The 10897-nt window shown below is 42.5% G+C and overlaps 1 protein-coding gene across 4 annotated transcripts; it reads right to left on the minus strand.

Moving 5' to 3' along the window:
* Positions 1-799: 799 nt before the first annotated feature.
* On the minus strand, positions 800-10476 carry LOC119734330 (zinc finger protein OZF-like). 4 transcript variants are annotated; one of them, XM_038207773.1, is made up of 3 exons: positions 10433-10464; positions 6284-6610; positions 4709-5899 (listed from the first exon to the last, which is right to left on the minus strand). In XM_038207773.1, exons 2-3 carry the CDS (start codon positions 6540-6542, stop codon positions 4968-4970), a joined length of 1191 nt encoding a protein of 396 aa, XP_038063701.1. In that variant the 5' UTR covers positions 6543-6610; positions 10433-10464; the 3' UTR covers positions 4709-4967. The 4 variants fall into 4 exon arrangements, with proteins under 4 accessions (XP_038063700.1, XP_038063701.1, XP_038063699.1 ...); XM_038207771.1 differs by having other exon boundaries at positions 4709-5665; positions 5900-6610; XM_038207772.1 differs by lacking the exons at positions 4709-5899; positions 6284-6610 and adding an exon at positions 800-2591 and having other exon boundaries at positions 10433-10476.
* Positions 10477-10897: the final 421 nt, after the last annotated feature.

The following is a 10897-nucleotide window of genomic DNA, read 5'->3' on the forward strand; positions in this document are numbered from 1 at the left end:
TAAATTTGTTCGCTGCTATTAGTGCGCAGGATAAATCACGTCACGAATCAACTCGACTAATAGTCCTCGCCCAATCTTGCTCCTTATTGTACCAGTCGTGTACACGTGTACATGTAACCCTTCCAGTTGCGTATTCTTGACGTGTTCATCATACATGTACTTCAGTTAACATGTAGACTTGTGGGATCCCAGGTGAGGAATAAGAAGTTACAAAAAATGATCTTGGAATATTCCAGGTGACAGTTTGAAATTGAAATCCTGGAGCAGTTTGGAGGATTTTAAGCCTATATTTATGCATGGCTGAGCAAAAACAACACAAAGTCTGGCCCAAGACCTTGACAAAGTGCATCCTACAAAGCATCCTTCAAAATCAGTGCATCCTACGAAATCAATAATGCTCTTGTGCCATGTAACCTCAATCCTCCAAATTCCTCCACTCTGGCAAAGAGAATTTTGAAGGATTCAGGGCGGTAAGGGTTAAACAGTGAAAACTGGAGTGGATTTGGAAGGAAAGCTTTCCTACTGCTACTTTATGCAGAAAAATAGAGGACATACAAATAAAACTTTAAAAAAAAAACCGCACATGAAAATTTGTCGACCACATATTAAATAAACTACATGTGCAGTCAGTGGTGGATCCAGGGGGTGCAGAGGGGGCGCCCACCCCCCCCCTTTTTTTTTGTACTTGCGACTGAGAGCCAGAGACACCCCCTTTTTTTTTTTTACTTGTGACTGAGAGCCAGAGACCCCCCCCCCCTTTTTTTTACTTGTGACTGAGAGCAAGAGATCCCCCCCCCCCCGGTTACCTCTCTGGATCTGCTCTTGATAGTGAATAACATTTTCATAACACTTGCTTGAAGCAGTTTATATTCCCTATTCGAAGTTTGCTTTAAGAAAAATGAGATATTCAGGGTCATCTTACTTTTATAATTAATTGGTTTGATAAATATGATGAGGCTGTAGCTCACACTAACATGTACATGTGCTCTACAACATAACTAGTGTGAAGTCTGCTCCTGCTTATCACAAAGACTAATGGGAATTTTAGCCACTACTATGCTGTAAATTCTCTTGTACTCCCAAGAGTACGTCCCCTCTTCCCGAAAAGCTTCTTGAGTAAGTGGTTTTCTCATCAGTGTGGATCTTATGGCTCTGTAGGCCACCGCTCTCTGCGAAATCTTTTCCACAAAACGTTACGCATAAATGGTCCGTGATTAGTGTGGACCCTCTTTATGTTTCGTGTGGACTTTCTTATGTCGTTGTAGGTTACTACCATCAGAGAATTCTCTGCCACAAATGTCACAAACAAACGGCATCTCACCAGTGTGGATCCTCTGATGCCTTCGTAGGCTACTACTATGGAAGTCTTTACCACAAGTATCACACGAAACTACCCGTTGCTCTTTTGTAGGCACCTGACGTTTTGGGACATTCCTGTTTTGCGAGAAGCCTTTGCCCAAACTGTCCCGAACAGATGGCATCTTACAATTGTGTATCTTCCGATGATGCTTTCGTAGGCTGCTCGTATGTGAGAACTCTTTACCACAGATATCACAGGCAACTTTCTCTTTTGTGTGGACCCTCTGATGTTCTAGTAGGTTCCACTTTTGCGAGAAGCATTTGCCACAAGTGTCACAAACAAATGACGTATCATCAGTGTGGATCCTCTGATGCCTTCGTAGGGTGGTACTTTGTGTGAACCCTTTACCGCAAATATCGCAGGTAAATGCAGGTTTCTCTTTTGTGTGGACCTTATGATGTTGAAGCAGGCTCCTCTTTTCAAAGAAGCATTTGCCACATAGCTCACAAAGAAATGTTTTCTCTTTAGCGCGATGGACCCTCCTATGTTGTTCCAAGTTACTACCGTCTGAAAAGCCTTTGCCACAAATTTCACACGAATATGGCTTCTCTTTAGTGTGAACCATCTGATGTTCTAATAGTCCACTTCTCGTAGAAACGCTTTCGCCACACAAGCCACAAATAAATGTTTTCTCCTTAGTGTGGACCCCCTGATGTTTTAAAAGGATGGTCCTCAGAGAAAAACCTCTACCACAAACGTCACATAGAAACGATTTCCCACTAGTGTGCATTCGCTGATGTGTCCGCAAGTTGTTCATATGCGAGTAGCGCCTTCCGCAGGTATCGCAAGTGAGTGATTTACCTTGAGCGTGGACCCTCTGATGTAGCAGTAGTGTACTTCTCCGCAAGAAACTTTTGCCACAAATGTTGCAAAGAAGTGGTTTCTTGTGAGTGTGGACCCTCTGATGATTCAGTAGGTAACCACTCCCCGAAAATCTCTTGCCACAAATCTCGCAGGCATATGTTTTCTGATCAGTGTGAACTGCCAGGTGTTTTAGTAAGTCGCTGTCCTGCAGGAAGCCTAGGCCACAAATGCCACAAGCACGTTTCCTTTCCTCCATTTGGCTTCTCTGTGGATGCTTCTGCTTCCTGTCACGGACTCTGCCACAAGTATTGTGACGGTCCGGTTGACCCTCTTGTTGGACGGTGGTTTCATTGACGGCACTCATTGTAGCAATGTGGCAGGTATGGGCCTTCAAGAATGGATTTCTGGTTAACGCACTAGTGGGTTCCTGAATGGTGAAAAATAGTATTTTATAAATCAAATACTAATGAGGTGATAAACTTACATGTACTGGGTTCTGATGTTCTGTCTGCGGTTCTTTTCTGTATTGCTACACATTATAAAGAATTTTTCGACTACGTACAAGCAATAGCACAATCTACATTTCTCTGTGATTTACATGATGAAAGTGTGACACAACACGCCCACTGTGAATGATGAATTTGTGCAAAAAAGGTTGAAAAGACATGAATCTGGGACTGAGAAACATTTCCATTTTTGTCTTAGCCTTGAATGAAATCAAAATTTTGCTTAAAGGGAATATACAACATTTGCAAACATCGACAAATAAAACTACCAAGTTTTTACGAAATACTTTACTAGGATGTTGATAAATGACAGTATAAAGCATACTGTAAAATTATGGCACCTGGTGTGAAGTCATTTTCAAAAAATTGGTAATTTTGTATACATTTTCAACGGTGGTCGGCCGACCACCGTTGGAAAAACCTAACTATTTTTCAACTACTGATCCAAATTTACCATTTTTTTCTGTCCAAATTTTGTTTGCTATTGGTTACATGTTCGTGAACGGGTGCGGGCAGGCTAGACTGGTTCCCTCACCTTACAATTTTCCGGCATCTATAAATATTGATCTATTTCATCTTAAGTGGAGTCAGGGAACCAGACTGCTTGAACATTTTTGTTTTTCTTGGTTTATCCAGCATTTTCGAACACAAAACTTCAAACATGTTAGTGTAACAATATTTGATCTATTATACTAACCCCTCAAATAGTTCATTTCTGAAAATAACAGCAAAAGCCAATGATGTACATTCCCTTTAAGGAAATAAGTTGCATAAAAACCAAAAAGGCACCAAAACACTCTTGAAATGGCCATATGAAGATTGAATTGAATTTAAATGATTGAAATACATGTATGTATAAAGGTGCAATTCAAAACAGCACAAATTTGAAAAAAATCTAGAACATGATCCCTTGATTAAATATTGAGTTTTTTATTCGAGTAGCTACATGTACATCACCTAAGCAGTTCTGGGTCCCACATGCAATGAATACCATATTCCTATAATTGTATACTGTAGGTGTCAGATGAAAATTAACTTCTCTCACCGGTGTTTTGCTTGTGTTCCAAACCCCAAAATCATGTTTTCAAAACATAAGTATGATTTTGTTCCCAAGCTTAGCCATGGTTTTAAAAAATACAATCAAAACTTTTCCAACAACTGCCCAGCTCGGCCGATCCTTTTCAACAGACCTTTTGCGCAGCAGCCATCTTAGAGGGCAATGCCTCTGTTTTGCTAGGAAATGCATTCATGAATGAACGTTGCGTGCACTGTGGACACTGATGTCGTTGGAGGCTAGCTTTAGGTGAAAAGCATTTGCCACAAACGTCACAACTAAGTGATTTCTCATTAGTGGGGACTATCGTACATTGTATGTTATCATAAGCACTACATTACTAGTACGAGTATCACCCGTTATCCACGGAACCAAGTCTCGATGGCTTTCGCCATGGCCTATTACATAGACTACTACATGACAAGCCTTTGCTACAAATGTTACAAGCGTGGACCATCATACATGTATGTTGCCATAAGCTGCTACTACATGAGCATTTGCCACAGAGTCACAAAGGAGGGGTGTCTTTATATTGGTATGGAGTCTCTGATGTCGCTGTGAACTACTATGTGCCACAAACAAATGGCTTCTCTGGTGTCGTTGAAGACTACCTTTCTGGGACAATCATTGGCCACAAATGTCCAGTGTTGTAGTCGAGTACTTTTTCCCGAGTACCCAGTACTGCCGAGTACTTAGGTTGCTGAGTACGAGTACTTGTACTTCCGAGTACAAGTACAGGTCTCCGAGTACGAGTACTTCTGAGTACGAGTACTTGTACTTCCAAGTACGAGTACGAGTACTTCTATTTCTAAATACGGCCATACTGCAAAAGGTTCATTATGCGTAATTGGCCCAGGCCCAGTCAGACCGATATGCAGACCCAATCACGGCTAGCTGTATGTGTTTGTCCGGACATGTACAGAGGAAAATCAGGAAACTTTGATTTCCCCGATCCCCGCAAGCCAATCAACCATTTCAAACTGATGTGGTTAGTCAAGCTATACAGGTTTTTTTTCCCCCGAGAACTGCTATTCGAGTCTGAGTACTTTGATGATGAAGACAATTTTTACATGTTGAGTTCAAGTACTTTGCTGCCCGAGTACAAATACCATCATTTCGAGTACGAGTACTTTGACATTTGAGTACGAGTATGAGAACTCTAAAAAAAAAAAGTACTTGAGTACGAGTACCGAGTACGAGTACTACAACACTGCAAATGTCACCAATTTTTGAAAATGGTTTCTCATTTATTGTGGACACTCTGGTGTCGCTGGAGGTAACAGCTCCGTGAGAAGCCTTTGCCACAAATGTCACAAGCGAAGGGTTTTGCATTAGTGTGGAGCCCCCGATGTCGCTGTAAGCTACATTGTCTAGAGAAGGCTCTGCCACAAATGTCACAAAGGAAGGGTTTCTCCTTTGTGTGCAGCACCCGATGGAGTTCTAAGTGACTTTTTCTTTGGAAGCCTGTGCCACAAATATCACAAAGGAAAGGTTTCTCGTTGGTGTGGATTCTCTGGTGTCGCAGGTAGTCGTAACCATCGGAGAAACCTCTGCTGCAAATGTCACAAACAAACGGTTTCTCCTTCGGGTGGACTCTCTGATAATGTTGTCGTAAATTAAAACCTTCAGCGAAACTTCTGCCACAAATGTCACAAACAAAAGATTTCTCATTGGTGTGGGCCTTCTGATGTTGTTGTAAGTGACATCTTCTTGCGAAGCCTCTGCCACAAGTCTCGCAAAGAAACGATTCCTCATCATTGTGGACCTTCTGATGTTCTTGTAGTAGACTTCTCTTTGAGAAGCCTCTGCCACAAATGTCGCAAAGAAACATTTCCTCATTATTGTGGCCCCTCTCATGTTCATGTAGTAGACTTCTCTCTGAGGATGCTTCGCCACAAATGCCGCAAAGAAACAATTTCTCGCTCTTGTGGACCGTCTCATGTTCTTGCAGCAGACATCTCTTTGAGAAGCCGGTGCCACAAATATCACAAATTACTGGCATCTGATGTTCTCCTAGTAGACTTCTCTTTGAGAAACCTTCACCACAATTGTCGCAAAGGAACAATTCCTGATGACTGTACACCCTCTCATGTTCATGTAGTAGACTTCTCTCTGAGAATGCTTCGCCACAAATGCCGCAAAGAAACAATTCCCTGTTCTCATGGACCGTCTGATGTTCTTGTAGCAGACATCTCCTTGAGAAGCTTTTGCCACAAATACCACATGTAACCGGTATCTGATGGACTTGCAGGTGACCTCTCTCCGAGAAACCTTCGCCACAAATACCGCAAAGAAACAATTGCTCGCTCTTGTGGACCATCTCATGTTCTTGCAGCAGACATCTCTTTGAGAAGCCGGTGCCACAAATATCACAAATTACTGGCATCTGATGTTCTCCTAGTAGACTTCTCTTTGAGAAACCTTCACCACAATTGTCGCAAAGGAACAATTCCTGATGACTGTACACCCTCTCATGTTCATGTAGTAGACTTCTCTCTGAGAATGCTTCGCCACAAATGCCGCAAAGAAACAATTTCTCGCTCTTGTGGACCGTCTCATGTTCTTGTAGCAGACATCTCCTTGAGAAGCTTTTGCCACAAATATCACATATAACCGGTATCTGATGGACTTGCAGGTGACCTCTCTCCGAGAAACCTTCGCCACAAATGTCACAAACAAATCCATCTTCCTCCGCGCTGCTCCTTCGGCGATACTCTAGCTTTTTTTCACAGATGGCTTTGCCACGAGTGTCATGACAGTATGGTTCGACCTCCGGTTCATCGTCTGTCTTGGTAGTGGTTTCTTTGATGGCACTCATTGTGGATTTTTTTTAGGAGCGATACAACCTTTTGAAGACAGGAATGCAGCTCCAAGAGCCTGTGGATTCTGGATGTAGAAAAACACATTTTAGACCTAAATGTATAATGAAAAGCTGAACATCTCTTTGCCTCATGAACATTTTGGAGCTGGAGTTACTCAAGCTAACGCCCAAAAATACCTAATTTGGAAAGTTTTTCATAACGTACTTCACTTTTTTTTCAATCAATTTTCAAGCATCAAAAAGTTACTTTTGATGGTTCTTTCATCTATTTTCCCTCCTAGACTCTCACTCTCTACCCTCCTTTAATCCTCTTTATTTACCAGTTACTTACTCCAGCGGGATTCGAACCCGCAATCTTGTTATTTAATCACACCAGCCTTATCCGCTACACTAGTCGAACGATCATTGCCAGTAAGGGACTATTTGATGCATTTTAAGTATAAGGCTAATGAATATTTAATAAACAATCATGAAAAATTAAGTATTCATGAGACATATTGCACGACAGTATCATTGGGTAGGGGTAGTGCGTTGTCGATGTCACGTCACGCGCACCGCATACATTAATACCTAATGCCACAAATGGCCACCAAGACCGTCTGCTGCCAAGCTGATGTGTGCATCCAAAGTGTGCTCTAAAAAATACATTTTTCAGAAAAATGTCTTCACATTTCCAGAGCTTTCTGGATTCATCTCAGGTGAAATCACCAGGTGAGGTGAACATTGATGTGTTAAGTGGCAGATAATATACTAAGTCAAGAATTAAACCCATAAATCTGTTGGTTTTTTATTTTCAAATCCTCAACTTTGGGAATCAATGTCAAACATTGTACATGTATGCCTATGCTATGGCCCATGTACAATAGTGTCTTATGTACGTACGTAGGATGGGACTCCGTATTATCGCGGTACTTATCACGTTTCTCATTCGGAATAGAGATTGCCCACTAACCTTCCCGAATTGTCCTGTCTTTTGTGTTGTAGAACTCTTCCTTTTCAAATTGATATAAACAAATCCAATGGCGGTGAGGTTTATTCCGTGTACGATGCCTGTGAAAATAGACATGCTTGGAGTGTGCAGACGGAGATGGACTCCCTAAGTATTATAATTATGGCGGTATGCGGGAAGTGGTTTTTATAATGATCTCAACTCATTTTTTCATAGTTAATGTTTGACCAAAACATCCCCTGAATAAAGTCTTATATTTTCCCTGTAACGTTCACGTTGATTAAAGACTATATGCGCCTATCAAAAACATTTGATAGGCGCATTAAATAGGGATGCCACGTAGAGTCGGACTTTGTTACCAGTGCGAGCCAGTTTAATACAGACTGTCTAGGGATATAAATATTAACAACTCTCTTACTTCTTCCTCCATGAACATCGCGAAATAACACAGGTTGGAAAGAATATTGCAACCTGACGCCACTTCAATGGTTGTGTACAAAGTATATCATGTCTATGGAGAGTCAAGAAAGTTTTTAAGTAGGCCCTATTTCCTAACAAAATTTAAAATTTTTCTCAGTCCCTGCCCAGGTGCAGATTCATGTCTTTAATTCACAATACTAGGCCAGGGCCTAGGCCTATCAGCATTTTTGCAAAGACTGACCTTCATTAAGATATAGGCCTACAGTATGAAGAAAAAAGCAGCGTCAGGTTTAGCTTGAGTAACTCCAGCTGACATGCTCATATTCATTCACATGTAGCGCTGGAGGAAGAACCTGTTGGTTTTACGTGGTAGCAAGAGACCCAAAAAAAACGGCCTCTCCAAAATTGTCCAAATTTCACCTCTTTTATCCCACCCCAGATTCCTACTACCTACCTCATACCATTCGGCAGTCATTCACGAAGCTACTAATCGACTTGACACCGACCAAAAAACTAAAATATGAACATTATTGATGATTTCGTTGACTTGTCCGTTAAATTCGTGCAGTACCAATGCTGTCGTCCATGATGATCGGTTAATTTTGCGCACGGCACACTCACACGTGACCTAAACAATCGAAAAAAATCTGCTAAATCGGCTAGATCATCCTGATCGCCCTGCGCTCCACTCGCTCGTGGGCACATGCAGTGTCGTTCACCTGTCAATCACGCGTGCAGGAGGCACGCCGCAGGCCCCGTGGTAGTCCGGTTCCCAGACCAAAAGATTCTGACTATTCCTGATGAGGCCGGTCTGAAATGGGCTTCAGAGCTACGGCTAGGTCTATTGTCAGCGCGTCCCCGCGTATTTTCAATGGGCGCGGACCTAGACCTAGCTCTAGACAGTTGATTCGGATGCCGCCTTATTTAGACGTGAGCATCGGGAATAATTGTCAGGTCTGGGAACCAGACTACCACCGGGGCTGAGGCACGCGTGATTGACATCGACAGGTGAACGATATCCCTGCATATCGCATATTGCGCGAGGGCATTGTTCAGTTGGACCATGGAGGTAGAATCCAAGTTGCCAAGAAGGCTCCAGAAATAATCGTAAATTACGCAGCAGCTGGGCAACTGACACTGGCAGCAGGTTCCAATTTTGTTATTAAGAGGGTGAGTGTATTTTTAAAGCATAAATGAACTGGGTCTGAAGTCGCAATGTGGAAATCACTTTCAAAATTTCGCCGAGTCAGATTCCAAGATGGCGGATGTGTGGCCTATGTTTACGGAGGCAGTCCAGTAAACTGGCCACATTATGGGGCTGTTGTGCCCATTCTTGAAAATCACGCAATCTTAAGAATGTGCGCGCATTCTTAAGAATGAGCGCCCATTCTTAAGAACGAGCACGCGTTCTTAAGAATGAGTGCTCATTCTTAAGATTGGGTGGGAATATCACGTGCACAATTTATGAATTTTGCCCAATCTTAATAAACATTGCACGACATAATTATGTTAAATGAAATGTATAGCGGTTAAAAGGGAAACAATTTATATAAAGAGGAAAGAAAATGTTCTATGCTTCTGTACTCATATAACTACGATAATTTGAATCAAATTAAACCTGTTATTATTGCTTTTTTCTGCCCACTATGGGAAGTTTTGTAATAACGGAGTACTGGGAACTAGTCTGGGAAGTGCTTTGTTTTTTTATAGGCTAGACAAGTTACAAGTCCCTGTATGTATCATATGCATGCCACGAAAAAAAAACGATGTCCAGAAGCTGCCAAAATTGCTCTTTTGACTAGATAGAATCGAGCTCTGCGACGTAATGGTGGGGTGTGAACAATAAATTGGTGGCAATTTAAATGGGAAATAGCATTAGCACTATGGGATGTCGCAGTATTCATTCTCATTCTTACGTCCCCCCCCCCCCCCCCCCCCGCTTTTATTATCCCAAAAATCAGAATTCTTTCCACTAGTATTATTATGTCTCTTATTTTTCCCGGTCCCCCCCCCCCCCTATCAATACGCCTATACTTATCATATCCACTCTACATGTACTTTTCAGCGCCTTGCGTTGCAACAGTATAATTATTGAGAATCAGTGAACGAGGATGCAGCTAGACTTGCCAAGCGCAGCCGGTGCTCGGCATCGACAAGACCGTTATCTTGTCGCGCATTCTTAAGAATGTGCGCTCAATCTGGAAGAGTTATTTTTTGCGAAGATTGCGCAAGGATCCAGTTGCACATTCTTAAGAATGTGCATGCACATTCTTAAGAATGCGTGATTTTCAAGAATGGGCACAACAGGGCTAGCTACCACATAAAACCAACAGGTTCTTCCTTCAGCGCTACATCATAGTTTTTTCATACATGTGAATGAATATGAGCATGTCAGCTGAAGTTACTCAAGCTACGTCAGGTTGCAACATTCTTTCCCCACAGGTTTAGCAAGTTTGAATACCAACCAAATGAAACTGAATATTAACCAAAAAGGAAAATGTTTTGAAGCAAATCTTACCGAATTTTCATACGACGAGACTTCAGCTCAACCTGTACCTTTGCTGGTACAGGATAGTGCGCCCTCAATAGGACAAACGCGTATACTTTTTTGCCCAACTGTCCACGACGATAAGTGCCCTACTATTTCTGCAGAAGAAAAATGAGCCAATGCAGTGCAGCTGCTCCTTATTACTCCGTAAAATTACTTTAAGTTTTAGTCGTGCAATTGTGCATAAATGATGCATGATGTAGCCCATACATCCTGTTGATTAATTACTTTGCGCATCGCGCGCAGAGCACTGAGACCCGGGGGCGGGGGGGGGGGGGGGAGACTTTGCGGGATGGGGAGGGGGACGGGGAGAAGTTCCCATTTTTGCGTTCCAAAGTCCTTTCCACGCCCCTTCCACCCAGCGGCGTAGCTACGGGGGCGTGCGGGGCGCACGCCCCCCCCCCCCCCCAAAAAAGTCCCCCCCCCCAGTCCCCC

This window comes from Patiria miniata, unplaced genomic scaffold (genome assembly GCF_015706575.1).
Source record: "Patiria miniata isolate m_02_andy unplaced genomic scaffold, ASM1570657v1 HiC_scaffold_27, whole genome shotgun sequence".
Lineage (NCBI taxonomy): Eukaryota > Metazoa > Echinodermata > Asteroidea > Valvatida > Asterinidae > Patiria > Patiria miniata.

Bases quoted from the DNA above. Each gene is read 5' to 3' on its own strand.
- LOC119734330 (XM_038207770.1), bottom strand. From the start codon at position 6,542: ATGAGTGCCATCAAAGAAACCACTACCAAGACAGACGATGAACCGGAG.